The 22,808-nt window shown below is 42.2% G+C and overlaps 1 protein-coding gene across 7 annotated transcripts in view; it reads left to right on the forward strand.

Annotated features, from left to right (window-relative positions):
- The window catches only part of DZANK1 (double zinc ribbon and ankyrin repeat domains 1), a 72,547-nt gene that overhangs the window by 36,310 nt on the left and 13,429 nt on the right, over positions 1–22,808 (forward strand). For 4 of the 7 annotated variants that reach the window (XM_053573970.1, XM_053573965.1, XM_053573967.1 and 1 more), the window contains 4 exons: positions 1,596–1,688; positions 12,410–12,574; positions 13,970–14,177; positions 22,408–22,511. In XM_053573970.1, coding sequence (XP_053429945.1) covers positions 1,596–1,688; positions 12,410–12,574; positions 13,970–14,177; positions 22,408–22,511 — 570 coding nt within the window. The remainder of the gene's footprint in view (positions 1–1,595; positions 1,689–12,409; positions 12,575–13,969; positions 14,178–22,407; positions 22,512–22,808) is intronic. The other 3 variants (XM_053573966.1, XM_053573969.1, XM_053573971.1) reach the window with 2 other exon arrangements.

Genomic DNA, 22,808 nt, shown 5'->3' on the forward strand with positions numbered 1-22,808 from the left:
GCAAGACAGGGCTGGGATTGTTAAAAGTTTGGATTGGGTAAAGTTTTGTACATACAATTGGATTGTGAGGCCTGCAAGGGGAGGGTCTGGAAGGAAGCTGTTGGACTTATTTACAATTAGTGTGTTCCAGTTTTTTTTTTTTTTTTAGAGGAAATATTTCCCATAGCACACAGCAAGATTATTTTTGTTTGACCTCAGTATTTTTTTAACACAGGGATAGGAAATTTGTCTTACTTTTTGAAGGGTTTCACCAGATCTTTTCTGAGGCAACATCTCGGGGAGGGCTGCGTCCCTAAATCTCACTGGAAAGTGCTGGCAATTGTACATTTGCTGTGGCCCAAGGGAGTGTCATTGAGAGCAAGACTGATTCTTTGCCTCTCTGAATGGCAGTCACGCAGCCCTTAAAGAGTTGTTTAAGGGGGTGGTACCTGTGGCTCAAAGGAGTAGGGCGCCAGCCCCATATGCTGGAGGTAGCAGGTTCAAACCCAGCCCTAGTCAAAAACTGCAAAAAAAAAAAAAAAAAAAAATCAGCAATAGCTTTAAAAAAAAATAAAAAAAGTTGTTTAGGCTGGCAACCGTGGTTTCAACTTCACTCGGGTTCCTGTAAAGACTCAGGAATCTTCTACTAAAATGGAGTTAGCCAGACGTTGAAAGGCTGGGATTTCATAAAACTACCTAGTAGTGCTAGAAATAAAACTTCGGAACTAAAAAAAAGAAACTTCGAAGCGGGGCTTTCTTTTTCTTGATTATCCTCTATCATGGCAGCTTCACAGCACACTGTGTTAGTTTCACCACTAGAAACGACAGTCATGGGCATCAGTGATTCTCAATAATCGAAAAAGATGCATCCTGAGAGTACAGAATGGTCCAGTGACTCAATAGATATCAGCAAGCTTCTAATAGCTGAACTCCAATTAGACTATTTTAACCATTTCTTTTCCTTTTTTCTGTGTTGTAACATAGCCCCAGACCCCTGACTCAGGAAGTTGCATTTATATTCCCTTTTTAAGGCACTATTTCCGTTCCTTCCATCCCTAAGTGAAAAACTATAAAGGAAACCTAAATTCATAGTTAACATAAAGGCCCCATCCAAGAACTAGATTACCTGTAAACACACAGATAATCTTTTTTTTTTTTTTTTTTTTTGCAGTTTTTGGCCGGGGCTGGGTTTGAACTCGCCACCTCCAGCATATGGGGCCGGTGCCCTATCTTTTTGAGCCACAGGCACCGCCCCACAGTCTTTCTGTTTACTGGTTAAACTATGACATGGAGAGTTTACTATCACATTTTCCACATTGGAAAAGGAAAAGCTTTACACATAATCAGTGCAAAATTTTCAGTTTGCATTTTCAAGACCAAATGAATATACTCTCTTTAGTATGTTTGTTTGTTTGGGTTTCTGTTTCTTTTAAAACTACATTAACTTTTCTGACACTATTTATGTTGTAGTAATCCCTAAACCAATCCAATACTCAGGGCCTGGGTGTTAATATGGGGGTCTGCAGCTGGCTGCCTGGTGGCAAAGGCTGCTTGATGACTTCTTTGCATGGTTGTTTGGTAAGAGGAACGTGTATTTCTTATTCTTTGTTGTCAAGGAGAAGGTGATCTGCAGGGTTTGTGGGACGGGAAATCCTGCTCACCTGAGATGCTGTGTAACCTGCGAAGGGACTCTGCCTTTACCACCAGAGGTAAGTTGATTGCACGTGTCAGTCCTGTGTTTAGTGGCTGCTAAATGTTCAGTATTAATGATAATAAAGAAATAAAGGGAGGTGCCTGTGGCTCAGCGGGTAGGGCGCCGGCCCCATATGCCGAGGGTGGCGGGTTCAAACCCAGCCCCGGCCAAACTGCAACAAAAAAATAGCTGGGCGTTGTGGCGGGCGCCTGTAGTCCCAGCTACTTGGGAGGCTGAGGCAGGAGAATCGCGTAAGCCCAGGAGTTGGAGGTTGCTGTGAGCTGTGTGAGGCCACGGCACTCTACCGAGGGAGATAAGGTGAGACTCTTGTCTCTACAAAAAATAAATAAATAAATAAATAAAAAATAAAGAAATAAAATCTGCAGGAAGGGGAGAGAGACCAAGAAAATGTTCTCATGATAAACCGGAAGCCTCATTTCTGTACATGACTTTATATGTTCATCAATACAAAATTATTTTCAAAGTATTACCTCTAAGAGGATTCAGTAAAATGGCAGTCTCTCACAATTTTGTTTTATGACTTGGCCTGGAGGTTGGCAGTAGCCTCGGGGAAGTGGACTCTTTTACATTTTATTATAGGCAGACATGTCTTTGTTGACTGTATGTGGTATATGTGAGAATGTCTTTTTGGTGGCGGGGGACACAGAGTCTCACTTTATTGCCCTTGGTAGAGTGCCGTGGCATCACAGCTCACAGCAACCTCCAACTCCTGGGCTTAAGCGATTCTCTTGCCTCAGCCTCCCAAGTAGGTGGGACTACAAGCGGCCACCATACTGCCCAGCTATTTTTTAGTTGTAGTTGCCATTGTTGTTTGGCAGGCCTGGGCTGGGTTCAAACCTGCCAGCCTGGGTGTATGTGGCAGGCGCCCTAACCGCTGAGCTACAGGCCCCAAGCCACGTGAGAATGTCTTATTGACCCATTTCTTCGGTTTCCTATAAGCCTATTTTGTATGTTGAAATGAAGGAATAGGAGAACATGTAATTTACATTCAGTAGGTGGGTTTTGTTTAGATAATATCTATTTTATGTCTATAACATTTTCCAATGAAGTTTAAAATTACTTCAGGTGATTCTTGCCCTGGCCTAATAGTACTGGCTAGTGAAGATGGCATTCACTAGCCAACTTAGAAGGAAAAACTTGCTTCCTTTGGGCTGCTGTACACATACACATACACACACACACACACACACACACACACAGAGAGGGTGCCAAGAAATGTGTACACATTTTAAGAGATGTTATCTGTGTATTACCTTTTTAAAATTTAAAATTTTTAAATTTTTAAAACTTTTTCTTGTTTATTCAGCACTATTCTAATGAGGATATATATTACTTTCTGAAGGTGCTGTTAGGTGGTTAGGTCAGGTGTTCCTAGACATGCTGTGCACATCCATTTTTTTTTTTTTTTTTTTTTTTTTTAATTTGGCCGGGGCTGGGTTTGAACCCGCCACCTCCGGCATATGGGACCGGCGCCCTACCCGCTGAGCCACAGGCGCCGCCCGTGCACATCCATTTTACCTGCAATTTGTACACTTTGGGGAAGGATTGGTTTTACTTCCTGCAAGATCTCTTAAAATGTGTATGCATTTTTTAACTCCCATGGGAGAGAGAGAGAGAGACAGACTGTGGGGTTTGTTCTCTTCTCAGAGAGATTCCTCAGCTGGTCATGTGACGATTAGTGTGGTCAACATGGTTCATATCAAACGGGAGTGTATTAGCTTCCTAGGGCTATCAAAACCAATTATCACAAACTGGGTATCTAAAAACAAAAGAAATTTATAGTTTCACAGTTCTGGAGGCAGGAAGTGTAAGATCAATCTGCTGGCAGGGCTGTGCTCGCTCTGCAGGTGCCGGGAGAGGGCTGTTCTGTGCCCCACCCCAGTGTCTGCCAGCCTCTGCTTCCCGTGACTTTTAGATGCATCCCTCCCCACTCTGCCTTTGCCGTCACACGAAGTTCTCCCTGTGTCTCTGCATGGGTTTGCCTCTGTGCCCAGTCACACAGGGTGAGGGCCCCCTAACGACCACATTTTAACTTGATAACCTCTATGAAGGCCTCTTTTTGAAGTAAGGTGACTTCTGAGATACTGGGGGTTAGGACTTCATATCTTTTTCTGGGGACACAATTCAACCTGTAATAGGCTAGTTGGACAAGGTGTCTTTTGAATATTGTGTTTAATTTCTGTTTGTCTAAGAGTAGATTTGAAGGCACTTTTTGTTCTCAAGTTTATTGAAATATAATTTATGTGCAATAAAATTCACCTATTTTAATTGGGCAGTTTGATAAATGTTGGTAATTATGTAATTATATTAACAACCACCACAATGAAGATATTGAACAGTTCCATTTACCCTAAAAAGTTTTCTCATTTTTTCTTTGTGGATAAACCCTTCCCCTGAATCACTAGACCCCCAAAATACTTACCTTTTTTGACACTACGATTTTGCCTTTTATAGACGTATGTGGTTTTTCCGTGTTTTATTTCCTTTACTTAGCAGAATGTTTTTGAGGTTCTGTCATGTGGTTCCATTTATTAATATTGCTTTTCATGTTGATTGTTGACCAGTATTCCTCAGTATGAATATGCCGGTCCTGATTGATACAATCCTTGGTATTCCTCAGTATGAATATGCCGGTCCTGATTGATACAATCCTCGGTATTCCTCAGTATGAATATGCCGGTGCTGATTGATACAATCCTCGGTATTCCTCAGTATGAATATGCCGGTCCTGATTGATACAATCCTGGGAACTTGTGCTCTTTCTACTTCTGGAATATTGTGAATAATGCTGCATTCACATACAAGTTTGTGTGTGGACATAATTTTTATATCTTTTGGGTAAACAGGAATAAAATTGCTAAGTCTTATTAAATTTCATGCTTAATTTTATGAGAACTGCCATACATTTCTCTAAGATGGCTGTACCATTTTGCATTCTGACCAGCAATCTATGAAGGTCTCAATTTCTCTACATGGTCTCCAGCATTTTAATCATGACATTTTCTTTTTACCATTTAATGTCTCTGGGATCTATAGTGATATCATCCCCTCTTTCATGGCCTGGTATCTGGGATGTGTGTATTTTCTCTCTCTCTCTCTCTTATTTTCTTGTTCTCTTTCTAGTTAGAGACTTGTAAGTTCTGTTGGTCTTTTCAAAGAAACAGCTTCTGGTTCATTTATTTTTCTCAATTTTTTGTATCCTATGTTTTGATGTTGTTCTTTATCATTTCTTTCTCTTTGCTTTGGGTTTAATTTGATCTTTTCCTAATTTATTAACACGATAACTCATAGATTTCAAATTTTTCATCATTTCTAATACAAACCATAAATTTCTCTCTAAGAACTTCTTTAGCAATATCCCACATATTTATATTTTCATTATAATTCAATTCGAAGCAACCTTAATTGCAATCTTATTTATAATTCAATTCAAAGCAACCTTAATAAGCAATCTTATTTCTCTATGATTTCTTCTTTGACCTTTAACAATTTATGTTATGAATTGGTTGTTTAATTCTCAAATATGGGCTGGACATGGTGGCTCATGCCTGTAATCTCGAGATCACTAGTTTGAGATCAGTCTGAGCCAGAGCAAGATCTTCTCTCTAAAAAAAAAATAGCCGGGCATTGTGGCAGACATCTGTGTTGCTTAAGCCCAAGAGTTTGAGGTTACTGTGAGCTCTGACACCACAGCACTCTACCGAAGGCAACAAAATAAGTGAGACTCTGTCTCAAAAAAAAAAAAAAACAAAAACACAACAACATAAAATAATTCTCACATATGTGAGTTTTCCCTAGTTATCTTACTATTATTGATTTAAAATTTAATTCTATTATGGTTATGGAGTATACTCTATATGATTTCAGTTATTTTAAATTAATGAGATTTCTTTTATGGTCCACCATATGATATAACTTGGAAAACATACCAGGTACACTTGAAATGAATGTGTGTTCTGTTATTGTTCTATTATTGATATTTATATCCTATAAATATCAACTAAGTCAAAGTAGAATGTTGACAGATCTTCTATATCTCCACTGGTTTCTGTCTAGTTGTTCTAGCAAATTCTGAGAAAGGGGTATTAAAACCTCCAACTGTAGGAGATGAAAGGAAATGAAAGACTTGTATACTGTAAATTATAAAACATGGATGAAAGAAATTGAAGAGTCAAATACAATTCATTACTTCACAAAAAGGATACATTCTGAGAGATACGTTGTTAGGCATTTTCATCACTGTACGAACATCACAGGGTGACAGTACTTTCAGGGCCCTCGGTGGCATAGCCTACTAAATATCTAGGCTGAGTGGTCTAGCTATTGTTCTTAGGCTACAAACCTGTACAGCCTGTTATTGTACTGAATACTGTAAGCAACTGTGATACAGATCACAAGGTGATAGGAATTGGCGGCTCTGTTATAATCTTATGGTAAAAACTACTTTTTTTGTATTTATACCAGTATTTATTATTTCTGATATTCTTTATTTGTTTCTGAGGATCTGAGATTCTCTCTCATATCATATCCTTTCAAACAGAAGAACTCCCTTTATTACTTCTTATAATGCAGGTTGGCTGCCAGAGAATTCACTACAATCTTAAAGACTTTTTTTGATATATGATTCTTGGTTGACAGTTATTTTCTTTCAGAACTTAAAAGGTATTCCATGTTCTTCTGGCCCCATGGTCTCTGCTCAGAAGGCGTATTGGAATCAGGTTGGCATTTCCATGTGTGTGATGTCTTATTTTTCTCTAGCTGCTTGTTATTGTTGGATCGCAGCAGTTTGGCTATCACATCTCTCAGAGTGAACTTGTCTGCAGTTATTCTGGCTGCTGTGTGTTGAGAACCCCTTGTTCAGGCAGTCGCTGGGTTATGAACCAGATAGGTTCTGTAGGTTTGTTCTTAAGTTGAATTTGTATGTAAGTTGGTACAGTGCATTTACCTATAATCTGTTGTAGCCTCCATTCTTAAGCACGAGTTGTATGTAAGTTGGATTTTTGTAACTCAGGGACTGCCTGTAATTAAATTTCTCTCTTTCACGGAATTTGGGAAGTGTTTATCCACGATTTCTACCTCATTCACTTTCTACTATCCTGGGATTCCATACACACATCTGTTGAACTGTCTGATACTATCGAATACATTAGGTCTCTGAGGTTCTGGTCATTTTTTAAATCTTTTTTTCTCTCATCACATTGTATGATCTCTGTTGATCTTCAAGTTCACTTTGCTTTTACCATCACCTTTTAGCTATTAAGTTGATTGAGTAAATATTTTATTTCAAATATTATCTTTTTCTGTTTCAGAATTTTCATTTATCTTTTTAGTGTTCCACTTTGCTGAGATTTCTTATCTTTTTATTCTTTGTGGAGAGAATAGATGCTTTAAAATTCTGGTTGGCTGGTTGCAACATCTGATTCATTTTAGACTTGCACTAAGTTGATTTTCATTTCTTTTGAGAGGTACTAGTTTTGGTTGCTTCCAGGCAGTGCATTCCCCAAATGAGACATATATACAGGGTGTCCATAAAGTTTGTGAGCAGTTTAAAATTGCATACTACTTTAAATTGCATACAAACTTTATGGCCACCTAGTATTGTTACCTGCTAAAGCAAAATAAACAAATAACAACAGAAAAACCCAGTTACTATTCATCAAAGAACAGTAACAATCTAAAAGCATCCCAGCCTAACATTCATGATGATAGGATACAATCTAAAACTCTCCAACATATTAACACCCAAGAAAAAATTTTGGTGGAGGAAGCAGAAAATTTGGTCTGCCTTCAGATATTTTATCTTTAGCTGATCTGCTTTGAATCTAATGTTGTTCAGGGGTCAGTAAGAGATGCGAGTATACAGAATTTGAGAATTCCCTCCCTGTCTCTTTTCTTTGCTACCTACCTCTTCAGCAGCCAAAGATTCCTCAGTTTCAATTTTCTGGTTTTGCTGGCCAGAAATGCTGCTTTTGCCCTCCACTTGATACACGCTGTGTGTCCTGCCCCGGAGATGGGCACTAACTCCGCTCTTCTCCTCCTGTGTGTATTTGCTACAAGAATGTACCTGCTTCTCTTCATTCTTCACTGCCTTTGTGTATTAATGAGCAGATTTTTACTTGTTTTCTGTGTGGGAGTAATTTGGTATGTTTTTATTTATTTATTATTTTTTATTAAATCATAGCTTTGTGCATTGATGCATTTATGGGGTTTAGTGTACTGCTTTGATATACAATGTGAAATGCTTACTAAGTAACACATCTATCACTATTATACTCATTTCTTAGTATGTTTGAAATGTACCATTGCATCATGTACATTAGGTGAGGTCCCCCCAAATACCCTCCCTCCTTCATATGTTTTTAATCTACCATCACCAGAAGGAAAAATCTGTGTAGTTTTTTGAAAAGATGGTTTTTATTACATAATATGTATTTCTTTTTAAGAACTGAGACTAAACATACATTAATGCAGTGTATTTTCAATCAGAAAACACATATATTCCAAAATAAAACCTGATGTGATATTAGGGTATCTGTTGTTGACAGTTCTTTGTCTGGTAATGTGGTTTCAGACTCTCTGTATCATTCTCCCACCATGAAATGACATCTGTAATTTTCCAGGGCACTGGAGAGAGTAACAGTGAGGTTGAGAACACATAAAAATAGAAAACAGTGGAACTTCTGGAGTTCTTAGAATGAGCTTGCTGATAGATTTAAGTTAATTGCCAAACAAAAAATTTATTTTCTCATACATCTTTTCCGTGGGCGTTTTGAACTTACATAAATAATGAGATAATTTAAATTGATTTTATTGTCAGTGATATAATTGTTTCTGGGTCTGATTTCCAAATTGAATTTGTTTTAATAATTGTGTTTCTATCTGAATATCAGAGTTGAGATGTCACAATGATAATATTTATTACTGAAGTGGCACAGAAGTAATGATACATGTTTACTCTGATAGCCTTATGTCTTTTTTTTTTTGCTTATTAAGCATAAATATGATGTGGTAAGATAACTTTTCTTTCTTTAAAGCAATGTTATGTTAAAATCTTCTTGAACAGATGCATTTCTTTTTTCTTTTTTCTTTTTCTTTATTTTCTTTTTTTTGAGACTGAGTTTCACTATGTCACCCTCGGTAGAGTGCAATTCTCTTGCCTCAGCCTCTCAAGTAGCTGGGACTACAGGCGCCTGCCACAACGCCTGGCTATTTTTGTTGTTGTTGTTGTTGCAGTTGTTTAGTTGGCCTGGGCTGGGTTCGAACCCACTATCCTTGGTATATGTGGCTGGCTCTGAATCCACTGTGTTATAGGTGCTGAGCCAACAGATGCATTTCAATGAAAGGTCTGAGGACTATATATAAAAACTCAAGTTGGCAAGTTTTGTGTCAATATTCAAGAGTCAATAGTTGAAATATATCACAAGTTTGCAAGGAACTTTTCCTTTAATTTACCCAAAGGAGTTGCCTCTAATTGCATAGAAATAATGGTAAATGTACACAGAGAGGTCTCCTTGCTCAGGATGCTGGATGTTCTTATGTGACCTCTTCTAAAACCTACTCTAAAACAACGTCTGTTTTAGAATAACTGAGTGGGCCCTGAAACAGAACAGGATATAACTGGGCAAATAAAGTTAACTAAAATGTCCATCTGTGGCTTGGAGTGGTACCTCACACCTGTAATCCTAGCACTCTGAGAGGCCAAGATGGGTAGATTGCTTGAGCTCAGGAGTTCAAGAGTAGCCTGAGGGCTCGGCGCCTGTAGCTCAAGCAGCTAAGGCACCAGCCACACACACCTGAGCTGGTGGGTTCAAATCCAGCCCAGGCCAGCCAAACAACAATGACAGCTGCAACCAAAAAAATAGCCGGGCATTGTGGCAGGTGCCTGTAATCTCAGCTACTTGGGAGGCGGGGGCAGGATAATCGCTTGAGCCCAGGAGTTGGAGGTTGCTGTGAGCTGTGATGCCACAGCACTCTACCCAGGGTGATGGCTTGAGGCTCTGTCTCAAAAAAAAAAAAAAAAAAAAAAAAGACGACTAGCCTGAGTAAGAGTGAGACTCCATGTCTACTGAAAATAGAAAAATTAGCTGGGCATAGTGGTGGGCACCTGTAGTCCCAGCTACTTGGGAGGCTGAGGCAACAGAGTGAGACCCTGTCTCAAAAAAAAGTCCATCTTTGAGAAAAAATTGCCATTAGCAAATGTTTTCCCTAGTGTGCACATTTTTTGTATTACATATGGAATAAATTTTAATATGTGCATTCAATTTTCAGTTGAATCAGTTATTCATTGATTTAGTAACTTCATCTGTTGTATTGAAGGGGCAGTGTGTGAGTTGTGGAGAAGAATCAACTTTAAAATGAGATGGCCTGGTTTCAAATCCTGAGTCTTACCCTTTCTGTGCCCCAGTGCCCCTTTCTGTAACAGGGAAGATAGGGATACCTACCTCACAGGTGTGGGACAGGGCTGAAACAGTACCTGTACCTAGTAGGTGACCAAGTAGCAGTCACTGTGACTACCATCCCCTTTGGGGAAGTGAGAAAATCTCTTACTGGGATTACCTTCCTAGGATGCCTGTTGTAGGAGGATCCTACAGGCAGTGCTGGTGAAGGATTTCCATATGGGAACCACAACCCCAAAGGATAGAAGATAAGCCTCCGTCGTGATACCCTGGGTAGCTCATATCTCTTTGTTTCCTTTATTCATTAATATTGTTCTATTAAATCAACAACAGACTTGCATAGTGAGGGTATTGCAGAATATCAGGATGTGTGAAGCATCGGTTTTGTTGATTTTCTGTGATCTGTGTAAAGGAATGGGTGCTCTTTGTATTACTTGATGAAGCCCATCATGATTCTACTCCTTTGGGCAAGAAAAGATTGTGTTTCCAGGGCATGTATTGTTTGGGGGCTTTTTATGTTTTCTGGATTGGGAGGGAGATGGGAGAGTAGAGTATTGGTCCTGCCTGTAAATTTCATTTCGTTCACTAGTCGCTGTGCACTGGGGATAAAGCCCTTTCTCCGCCTGCTCAGAAAGGAGGGACCTGGCTCAGTGCCCGTAGTTCAGTGGTTAGGGTACCGGCCACATACACCAAGGCTGGCAGGTTCAAACCCGGCCCGGGCCTGCCAAACAACAATGATAACTGCAACAAAAAATAACCGGGTGTTGTGGCTAGCGCCTGAAGTTCCAGCTACTCGGGAGGCTGAGAAAAGAGAATCGCTTAAGCCCAAGAGTCACTTAAGCTCATTTTGTGTACTGAGGGCGACATAATGAGAGTCTGTCTAAAAAAACAAAAAAAAAAAGAAAGAAAACAAAAAAACAGACAGGAGGGACCATTTTCTGCTCCAGGTGTGGTCAGGGGAATGTCAGGGAGGTGTCCTTGTGCGACTGATGTGGAGCCATGGTGGGTGTTTTAAAACTGAACTTCTTTCTGTTGAACCCTTCACCTCTAGCCTTGAGGGAGCTCATCTGTTCCAAGGCCTGCAGAAATCACTTCTTGCTTAAGAATCTGGACAGAGAGATAATTCTCCTACATAGAGAATGGTCTCTCATTGCTGTTTCGATTTGCATTTCTTTGAGGTCAGACCTTTTCATTCATTTGGCATTTCTACTTTTTTTTTTTTTTGAGACAGTGTCTCACTTTGTCACCCTGGCTAGAGTGCTGTGGCATCATAGCTCCCAGCAACCTCAACCTCTTGAACTCAAGTGATCCTCTTGCCTCGGTCTCCCGAGTCACTGGGACTACAGGCACTGCCACAATGTTTGGGGGATAGTTTTTAGAGAGGGGGGTCTTGTTCTTGCTTAGGCTGGTTTTGAACTCCTGAGGTCAGGCAGTCCACCCACCTTGGCCTCGCAGAGTGCTAGGATTATATGTGAGCCACTGTGTCTGGCTGGCTTTTCTACCTTTTAAGTACAACACTCAGAATTATTTATATATTTATCTGAGTAGCATATGCAAATAAATAAAAAAGGTCTAGTGACAAGTCTTCCTCTTATCTCAGTCCCGTAGTTCCCTATTCCAGCAGCAGTTGCTGACACCCAGTTCTTTCAGCTGGCATTGATTGATTGACTGAGACAGGGTCATTCTGTGTCACCAGGCTAGAGTGTGGTGGAACCATCATAGCTTCGAAATCCCAGGCTCAAGGGATCCACCTGCCTCAGCTTCTCAGTAGCTGAAACTAGAGGCGTGTGCCACCATACCTGAATGTTCTTTTCTATTTTTTGTAGACATGGGGGTCTTGCTTTGTTGCCTAGGCTGGTCTCAAACACTTGGCCTTAAGCGATCCTCACACCTTGGCCCCCCAAAGTGCTAGGAATACAGGTGTGAGCCACTACACCCAGTCTTGATAATTAAACTGGTACTCACTATAAGCTCTGATCCAGTTCTTTTTGCCTAGCATTATATCTTGTTAATAACCTCCTCATTCTTTCCAGAGGCTTTGTAATATTCCATTGTCTGTGTACTGATACACTCAAGCCATCCCCTGTTGCTGGACATGCAGGTAGTTTCCAGTGATTTCTTCTACAATACAATGCTGCAGGGGATGACATGGAATATACTTTTTTTTACTTGTCCATCTGTAAGATAAATTCTAGAAGGTAGAATTTTTGGTCAGAGGGTATTGAGTATTTGTTATTTTGATGGCTAGAGAATGTCTGGTATAAGAATATAAGGGAAAATTATAACTCTAATATTCATGAAAATGTTTTCTATCCTCTAGCTCGGCATTCCTTCTGGCTACTCTGTTTGCCCTAAATGTGGGGCCAGCAACCACCTGTCTGCCCGATTCTGTGGCTCCTGTGGTATTTATGTGAAGTCTTCGGGGAGACTTAGCGTGGGCAGCAGCCTGGCTCTGCGTGCTGGGGAGCCACGCCCTTTTTCTGAGGTGAGACCTCCGCTGTAGTAGGAACTGGTGCCCTGGGGGAGGATGTGACTCTGATTTGTGTTCTCCACCCTGTGAATCAACCCAAGAGAACCAGGACAGTTAGGCCTTTCACAGGGAGGTCCAACTAGCTTTGTAAATACATTCAGTCAGTTTAGTTTTGAAACACCAAATGATTTCTTCTTGAATCAAAGATCTAAATATGCATTTTGTCTGTAGTTGAATGAGTTCTAATTGCATTTGCAAGGCAGTGGACATCATGCCCTAGGGAGAAGTGGATTTAAAATACATGGGATAGAATGTACTTTTCTTGAATTCCTTGGTGGTTGTTGTTCTTCTTTTTGTGCGTGATAAGCAGGCCAGGGGAGGTTTGAACCTGCCACCCCTGCTGCACAAGGCCAGCATTCTAATCTCTGAGCTGCACGCACCCACATTACTTATCTTGAATTTTTTATGTAACATTCCAACAACTCTTTCCCCTGCCCTTTTGTATTTTAGAAAACTTAGGTATTTAAGACAGCTTTTTGCCATTTGTAACAGCTGGGCATAGTTTGAAGAAAATCTTACACAGTAATTTTTCAGAAGCACTGAAGCTCTAACAGCAAGCTTTGTGTCAGATTTTTATGAATTTCTCTAAGCTGGGCAAAGATTTCTTCTTATCTCTTTTTTATAAAAATTTGAAGATTGGTAATTGTTAGATAGAAAGCATATACACTCAGTACTTCTCATACGGTTTTAGGGGGTTCGTGGCCTTCTTAAACCCAGGTGGAACCACATAGATCCTAGGCCTGCTACTAGCCATATGCAATGAAAGGACGGTGTTCTTTTCCCAAGATGCTTATTGCCATCTGTTGGAAATTGCTTGTAATATACTAATTTGGCAGGCATTTCCTTTCCTTTAATGGAAAAATTCTCCTAATACAGTGTAAATACGTGGTGTCCAGCATGCGAATGATGCTACTTTTGCTACAGTGATGTGCAGTGCACAACCCAAACAACCTTACCTGGTAGTCCTCTCAGCTCCCAGCCTCAGATGCAGGACAGTGGATTAGAGAAAATGTTGGTACCTCTTAGTTACATGTGCGTGAGTAGTGTAGTCTGTGTTCCATTGGATCTTAGAGCCGAAAATCTTCTAGGCCTAAGGCAGGCCAGGAAACACCCCTTGATTTGCTGAATTTCAGACAGGAAATGGCCAAGGGGATGGGGCTGGTTCATGGATCAGTCTGATAGTTGCTGAGAAAGAGCAAGGAAAATGAGAGAAGAGCTGGAAGACTCCTTCAAAGTGTACTTTTTTGGAGATGTTTTTCATTCTGATTAGAATTGTTTTCTATGAATGAAACGGAGGACTAATTACATTATATTCTAATTTTTTTAAAATGTTTTCTGGCTTGCGCACAGCCCCGATCTGCCTGGCATTCCCTGAATGTTCTTCTGCCCAAATCTGATGCTGAGACTAAGAAGAACACAGGCACACAGACTGTGGGCCTGTTCTACCCATCTGGCAAGCTGCTGGCAAAGAAGGAACTGGAGCTGGCTTCTCAAAGGCAGAGGCAGGAGAAAATGAGTGATCACAAACCTCTCCTCACAGCTGTCAGCCCGGGAAGAGGTGAGGGGGAAGACGCACTGTCTTCTGGTCAGTTGGGAACTATTTCTCTGAAAAAAAATTTTTTTTCTTTTTTATTTCTTTTTAGATTTATTTTTTGTATAAGAAGTAAGTTCCTTTATTTATTTTTTTTTTTTGAGATAATTTTCTTTATGTAAAGAGAGCTCTCCTGAAGCTTTCAGTACTCTGACACTGTAGCTCCTAGCTCTGTTGTCTGTTCATCACTCCGACGGCACACACGGCCTCCTTCTGTCAGTCTGCTTCCTGGTTGCCATCTGCTGTTATCTCTTTTCATTTTTTAAAAATTGTGGTGAAAGTCACATAGCATATAATTCACCATTTTGAATTAGAGCCGAAAATCTTCTAGGCCTAAGGCAGGCCAGGAAACACCCCTTGATTTGCTGAATTTCAGACAGGAAATGGCCAAGGGGATGGGGCTGGTTTAAAGTTTACATTTCAATAACATTTAGTGCGTTACACAACCATCACCATTATTGATTTCCAGAACATTTTCATCACCTCAAAAGCAAACCCTGTCCAGTCTTTAAGCAGTCACTCCGATACCCCTTCTCCCGAGTACTTGGCAACCACCCATCTACTGTCTGTATTTATGGATTTGCCTATTTTGCATATTTCAGGTAAAGGAAGCCGATATACAGCCTTTTGTGACTAGCTTTCTTCATTTAGTATAATGTTTTCAAAGTTCATATATGTTGTAGCAAGTTTTAGTACTTCATTCCTTTTTATGGATGAATAGTATTTTACTGTACAGGTAGGTGGCATTTTGTTTATTCATTCATCAGTTGATGGACATTTGAGCTGTGTACACCCTTTGGCTATAATGACTAATGCTACTGTGAGCATTTTTTTTTTTTTTTTTTGGTGAATGTATCTCTTGGGTTTATACATAGAGGTGTAGCTTCTGGGTTACATGGTAACATGTTTAACTGTTTAAGAAACTTCCAGACTATTTTCCATTGTGGTTACACTACTTTGCATTCTGACCAACAGTATATGAGGGTCATGATTTCTCCACATCTTTGCCAATACTTGTTGTTATATGACGTTTTCATTATAACCATATAGTAGGCATAAAGTACTATAGTTTTGATTAACATTTCTCCGATGGCCAATGACACTGAGCATCTCTTTGTGTACTTACTGGCCATTTGTGTGTTTTTGCTGGTGAAATGTCTATTTAGATGCTTTGCCTGTTATTCAGTTTGGGTGGTTGTCTTGTTAGGATGTTAAGAGTGCTTTGTATACTGTGGATGCCAGATTCTTACCAGATAGATGATTTGTAAGTATTTTCTACCCTTCTATAGGTTGTCTTTTAACTTTCTTAATAACATCCTATGAAGCATAAAAATTTTACATTCTAGCCAGCTCAGAATACTGGGAGTGAGAGTGAAGTGAGCAAATGAGAAAGACAGTCAAAGCTCACCCTTATCATAGAGGCACCACTTTGCCCTGCGGTGACCCCGATTTCTGGAACATCAGAAAGTGTGAAGGTGTAGAAATCTGGCGTAGAGGACAGGATGTAGGGTCTGCTTTAGGAAGAGCTGCCGTGTCTGAGGCTGCCTGAGCAGTCTAGAATCCTCTCTTTGGGGCCTTCTTGGCCTCAGGCTAGAAAAGAAGGCAGGGAGCCAGTGTTCTCAGTCAGAAAGGGGCCTGTTAGAGATGCTCAGAATGTTCCTACTCTTCCTGGCCAAGGGCCTCTGTTCCATGCTGTTACATTATGTGCACAGCCAAGCATACCCCTTCCCTCACTGAACTGGCAACCCCTCTGTTGACTACACATGTAAGGGCCCCTCAGAAGGTTCTAGGGAAACAAAGCAGGTGGGGCTGAGCACGGGTCATCCCTGCTGTGGGACTGGTGAGTGGCCCAAGCTGTATCTGGTCTGGAGGTCATGGCCAAAGAAGTGCAACCATGAGACCAGAATTGACTGTGGGAGACTGGAGACCACACTCGACCCTGGAGTCGTTGGAATGGTTGGACCTGAGATCTGTTGCTGGGCATTTGCTGTGGTCCTTTGGGGTCATAGTTCCTCGCTTTTTCATGTTTCCTGTGTCCTTCATTGATATCTGCACATCTGGTATAGCAGTCACTTTTTCCAATTTTTTGAAATTGCTTTCATGGGGGATACTATGTGTCCTGAAGATGAATATATGTAGTACGTTGTTGATTGAGTAGGACACTTTGGCTCTGAGTTTGGGTGCCTACAGTAATATGATCTTTGTATGATTTATTTGGTAGTACACAGGGTGTCTGTGGTTTCCCTGGTGACATAGGGTACGTCATTAGTTGAGGCTGTGGTGAAGTTTTTCTGGGGACTTGGATACCTTATGAACCAGTCTTCTGGCCCCAGTGATGGCATGCTGAGTATACTTGCTTTTAGGCCCTAGACCATCTTATGCTGGCTCCAGTGTTAGTGGGTCCTGGTGGGACAATTCTTGGGCCTTCAGGTGCCTTTCTCAGAGTTAGTAGTGGGCCAGGGGTGAGCAAGGGCTGTGATGTGGGGATGGCAGTAGGAGTGGTATGCAGGGGGTCCCGTGGGGTTGTGATAGCTGCAGGTAGGCTGGGCAAGCTGGTCTCCAGTCCCAGAGCCACCCGTAGCAGGCTGGGTAGGTGTTGTCTCACATCTGCTTTGGAGAGCTCAGTCTTTCTGCGGCCAGGTGGTAGCCGCAGCCATATTGCCTCAAACTTGGTCTGAGCTCAGGGTGCAGCTCAGCATTAAACTCTCAGAATGGTGCCCGTGGCCTGTGCCCACAGAGGGCAGGGCCCTGCTCAGGCAAGCGGCACAGCATGAAGCTGTGGGGAGTTTGGTCCACTTTAGTCCTGGGCCCACAGAAGCCCCTTGTGGGATGGTGGGTATTGTCCAGAGTATGCTCAGAGAGCCTGGTTTCCCGGTCCCTCTTTGGCCAGGTAGTGGCTGTAGCTGCATCACCCCAAACTTGACCCCATGGCGGGGCACGGCCCTACCTCAAACTCTCAAAATGGCTCCCTGGGGCTCCATCCCGAGCAGTATGAGTACAGAGCTACAGGGAGCATTGTCCACTCACATCTCAGTCTCCACTGCAGCCTGCACCAGGGTGGAGGGGGCCTGCTCAGGGCTTCTCTGGAGCATCCCACCTCCCCTCTGCTCTTTAAAGTAGCCCAGCCGTAGCAGCGGTGGCTGTAGATCCCTGGCGTGTAGGCCCTCAGAAGGGCAGCCAGCAGGGGGTGCTCTAGGCTTGGGTGTCTGATTCCATGTAGGTTCTCTTAGTGAGCAACATCTCTGTGCAATCTCTAGACAGGACCCTGTATTCTCCTAAAGACTGTAAAAGCCCTGGGGATTTCTCTCTCACCGTCCCTGGATTCAGGAGCTTCTCCCCACTCTCAGCCAGTCCCCATCTAGGCAAGCTGCCTCAAACTGCCTCCTTACTTACTTTTGGTGATTCCTGTCACTTCTCTGATGAATCCTACTGTTCTGCTCCAGCTCATTTGTTTGAAATGTATCTGCTTACTATTCTGGTTCCTCTTGGTGGAAGAGGCTTATTCTATCTGCTGGCAGTTTTTTTCTTTGAACACTTTGAATATGTTGACCCACTGTCTTCTGGCCTCCACATTTCTGACGACAAATCTGTTACTAATATAGTGGGGGTCCCTTGAAGTGACGAGTCACTTCTCTCTGGCTTCCTCCAACGTTCTCTTTTTGTCTTTGTCTTCCAACAGTTTGATAATGTGTCTTACTGTGATCTCTTTGAGTTTATTGTAATCATTGCTTGTTGAGCTTCTTGGATGTATAAATTCATGTTTTTCATCAAGTTTGGGAAGTGTCCGGCCATTGTCTCTTCAAGTAATTTTTCCAGTCTACTCCTCTGTCCTCTCTCCTCCTGAGAGTCTCATTATTTGAGTTGATATACTTGATATTTCCCACAAATCTCTTAGACTCTGTTTGTTCCTTCATTCTTTTTCAGCCTTTGTACTTTTCTGCTGTATAATTTATATTTGGTTCTCCTTTTTTATATAGTTTCTGTTTGTTTATATTATCAGTTTAATGAAGCATTATCACTATACCTTCTTTTGCTACTTTCAGCATGGTTTCCTTTAGTGCCCTGAACATATTTATAACGGCTGCTTTGAAGTCTTAAATCCCCAACGTCTGTTTGCTATCATGGGCTATCATGGGCAGTTTCTGTTGCCTGCTTTCCGTCCCCCACTCTGTGTTGGTCAGAGTTTCTTATTTCTTTGACTGTCTCAATTGTTGCTGGAAACTGGACTTTTTTTTTTTTTTTTTTTTTTTTGAGATAGTGTCTTGCTCTATCTCTCAGGCTAGAGTTCCATGGCCTCAGTCTAGCTCACGGCAACGCCAAACACCTGGGCTCGAGTGATCCTCCTACCTCAGCATCCTGAGTAGCTGTGACGACAGTGCCCACCACAACACCTGGCTAATTTTTTCTATTTTTAGTAGTGATGAGGTCTTACTTTATTCAGGCTGGTCTTGAAGTACTGACGTCAAGTGATGCTCTCGCCTTGGTCTCCCAGAGTGCTAGGATTACAGGCAGGAGCCCTGTGCCCTGCCAAAATACACTGTATCAACTTTGGGTACTGACCTCCCCCCAGTCCCGGTCTTGTTATTGTTATTTGCTGGTCTGTTTAGTGACTGGCTGGATCGTTTTAGTGAACTCTATTTCACCCCCACAGTGTGGGGCCTCTGATGTTGCTCCTTGGAGAGCATATCCTTGACAGACATGGACCCTGCCACCCTAAGATGATGCTGGTTTTAGCAGGGTTCTCTGTTTCTTTTCCTGATCACACCCAGCCATGAAGCTCCACTTATTGCTAGATGATTGTTCTGTTGTTTTCAACCATGCCACGGGATATAAATTGCTTCACAGAGTTATCTAATTAAATTTGGGATCCATTCCTGGGGTAGTTTTTTAGGTCAGTATTTGAATATTTTTCTGACCTCAGGAGAGTTATTCTTATGCTGGTTCTCTGTAGTAAACTGACTACCTATTATCTGTTATGAATATGCCAGTCTTCTTTTAATTGTTTTTATTATACCCTCCATTGTTTTAGAGCATCTTTAGGCTTGAACTTTGCCACACTGTTACAAATGAAGTCACTTCCTTGGGGAAGGTCTCTGAACTCTGTTTTTTTTGGCCTGCTTCTTCCTCTTAGCAAAATATGAACCAGTGTTCTGGACCAGGGCGGTGGAGAAAATTGTGTTCTTTGCTTTAGGGCCTGGGCACCCAGCAGAGGGGTGTGAGTGCAGCTATAGCCTCTGATCTTCATGACTTGCTTCTCCCAACATGGCATCTGTGCTGAATGAACCAGGAATAGGTGATCTGGACTCCTGTATTCTACCAGACCACATGTAGAGCCTCCCAGGCCACAAGTGGAGCCCCCACCAATCGACTGTACTTTCCTAGGACTTAGCCTATGCCATGGACAGTTGGGCAGATTGAGAAATGCTGACTTCCTGTCCCTTCTAGGAGATCAGGGCAGGCTTGACTGGGAGCTATTAGGGGAGGAAGCCCTGTGTTCTTGGCTATACCCAGGCCTAGATAAGAAGGGGCAGAAAGGAGTGAGTCATGGTTCAAACACCATTGACTCTCACTTTCCTAAGTTTTAGTACATTTTATTCATTACATGTTTCTTCATTTGCTGTATGACCTTAGAACCATTTCTGGAGATTTTAAAAATTGCTGTTATTTTTTAATATAGTTTTACTAGCAAGTAGGTCCATTCAGCATCTCAGGCCCAGGCTGATGTCCAGAAGTTGGTTATTCTCAGCTCTTCTTTTGCCTTCTGTCTTTCCCTACAAGGAGGCAGAACCCAGTCCAGTCTGACTGAGCTCTTCTAGGTCTGAGTGTGGTATCAATCTTATGGTAGATTGTTTGTAGAGATGGTCAAAATCATTCCTCACATCCCTTCTGTCCTCAAATGGAAGAGATTTTTCCCTTCCTTTGGAATATGGATTGGCCCTGTGACTTGCTTTGCCCAAGATAATGTGGCAAGAGAGAGAGAGTTCTGGGCCTACGTCTTAGGAGAGCTGAAAGCTTCCCTGTACTAGTGCCTCTAGGAAGTCGGCACTATGTAAAGAAGTTCAAATAGATTACTGAAGGAGGAGAGATGTCCTGTGGAGGAGAACAGAGGCACTCTAACCAACAGCCGATCCAAAGACTCCAAACATTTGAATGAGTACAGATAGCAACCATGAGAAGAGAGAGGCTCCGCTATTCCAGCAAGCCCTGAGCAATGTGCACCATCTTTACTGAGGCCCCAGCCTTGTGGGTAAGATAATCTTGGATTCCCCCACTGCCAGTTGAGATGGCTCAGTTGACACCATGTGCAGCCGAGATGAGCCATCCCTGCAGAGCACTGGCCACATCCTTGATTCGCAGAAGTATCAGCAGGAAAGTGGTTGATGTTTCAAACCACTAAGTTCCGGCGTGTTTTGTTTGGTGGCAATGGATAATAGAAACAGGTTTTCAGTTTCCTATAGCAGAAGGCAGTCCATTGGAATCTCTCTTTCAAGCTGAGCTGGAAGGAAGCAGAACTCACCTCACAGTTTTATAATCACACCTTGCCAAAGACTCCTCCCACCAAGTCCTTCCTCAGTGCTTTTTTGAGAGTTGAGATTTGATGCTGGAATTGTGCATCATGGTATTGTATGTTCTCAGTCGGAACCTCATTTTCACAGATTCCTGCATTCCTGTTTATTTGCATTTGATCTACAACCACTAAAATGTAAGCTACATAAGGACAAGGATCTCGTTCCCTCCTACATACTAGGTCTAGAATAGTGCATGACAGGCAGAAAATGTTCAGTAAATACTTGTGGGATGGATGACAACTGGGCCAAACTCCGTGCTAGGCTCACTATGCTCTAAGTGTTACCTCAGTTACCCATAGCAGGTTCCCCTGGTGCCAGGCCTGATTTCAACATGGCTGTGGTAGATGGCTCTGCACACGACTGCCAGCCTGCCTTTCTCCTCTGGCTTTGTCCACAACATCAGGAGGCTGCCTACACGAAGGCAGGCACCACTCAGAAGTGTCCGAGAATTACCAGCACCGGGGCCACTCTCACACAGGGAAAGGAGCCAGAGAGGACATTCCCTAGTTTCTCTGTCCTCCGGTGGTAAGAGTTCCTGCGCGGTTCCTCACGGGTCCCCAGCAGGATTGCGCTCCCACTTCCTACAGTACTAACCAGTTTTTAACCCAGTCCTTCTTCCCTATTTCTGCTCCTTCATGTGTGCATCCCAGCATCACCTTCCAAAGAAACCTCCTACCCTGCATCTTTATCTCGGGATCTTCTTTCAGGGCAACCAAAACTCAGACACTTAGGTTCTCTTATTTAATGTCACAGTAATGTGTGAAGTAGAAGACATTAGTTTCACATTAAAGGTAACAAAAGGAAGATGTAGTGAGATTGAAGTGTCTGGCTCAAAATCACTTAACTAATAAGGGTGGATTTAGGGTTTAAATGAAGGTTTGTCTGCACTTGAAATAATGCACTCTTTCCGTTAAACCACGCTGGCTGACCTTGGAAAAACCACCTGATAGCTCTCAGCTGTAGTGTCCTCACTGGTAAAATGACGAGGTGGGATCTGATGTGGGTTTGCAGATTCAGGTGGCCACGGGGCACAACAAGGAAGTAAAGGCAGGCAGCTGGGACTGCAGGGGCCGTGCTGGCTGGAGGGCTTGGTCCTGCCCACACAGCCAGCTGCTTCTCAGGCGCAAAGGCTGTGCAGGAAAGTGGGCCCAGTGCTGCTGCATGGGGAGCCTGATATCCAGCCCTGTGTGAAATCTCTCACGTTTATATTGGTGGCACCTAATTCAAATGTGCTTTAAATCCTATGCAGGCTGGGAAGGGGCCCAAGGCAAATTTTTGGAGTCATGGAAATGTCCTATATATTGTTTGGGATATATATATGTGTCAAAATTCAAACTGTGCATTTAAAATATTATGTGAGTTATATGTGGGATAGAATCATAGAAAAAAAAGACCCCTTGTGTGGCAATCAAAATATGTTCTTTTGAGATTCTGTACTATTCTATGATTAATCAACTGTACCAAGAAGCTGGGGGCCGGGGTAGGAAATGGAGTTTATTCTAGCACACAGTTGAGGTTCAGTTTGGTAAAGGAAAAATAGTCTCCCTGAGAATGTATGTTCCGCCCTAGCAGTTTTCTTTCTTAGCTTCAGAATAACCTAGGTGGCTGATTTCTTTTCTTTTTGTTAGGATACTGGAGAAAACAGTTGGAGCACATCTCTGCTCACCTCCGGTCTTATGCTCAGAATAACCCTGAATTCCGGGCCTTGATTGCAGAACCCAGGATGGGAAAGGTGAGTGAGGTGAAACTTTGGGCCCAGAAGCATCAACGATGAGGGATCCTCTCCAGGGACTTGGCCTTCCCTTTCCTGTCCTTTCCTGGTCTGCTTTACACACTTCCTTTCTCTTTTCTCGCGTGAATGCCGCCCTTATGAGCCTCTTGCAAGTGGGGGTTATCTCAGGGTCTGCTTAGGAGGTGCCTGACCTCAGACAGTGAGATTCTGAACATCTCATGCTTAGATGCCACATGCTCTGGAAATCTGATGGTCACAGCTAAAGACCCAGCATGGTTTAGTCCAGCCAGATTGTTC

The sequence above is a fragment of the Nycticebus coucang genome, chromosome 21 (genome assembly GCF_027406575.1).
Source record: "Nycticebus coucang isolate mNycCou1 chromosome 21, mNycCou1.pri, whole genome shotgun sequence".
NCBI classification, from domain to species: Eukaryota; Metazoa; Chordata; class Mammalia; order Primates; family Lorisidae; genus Nycticebus; species Nycticebus coucang.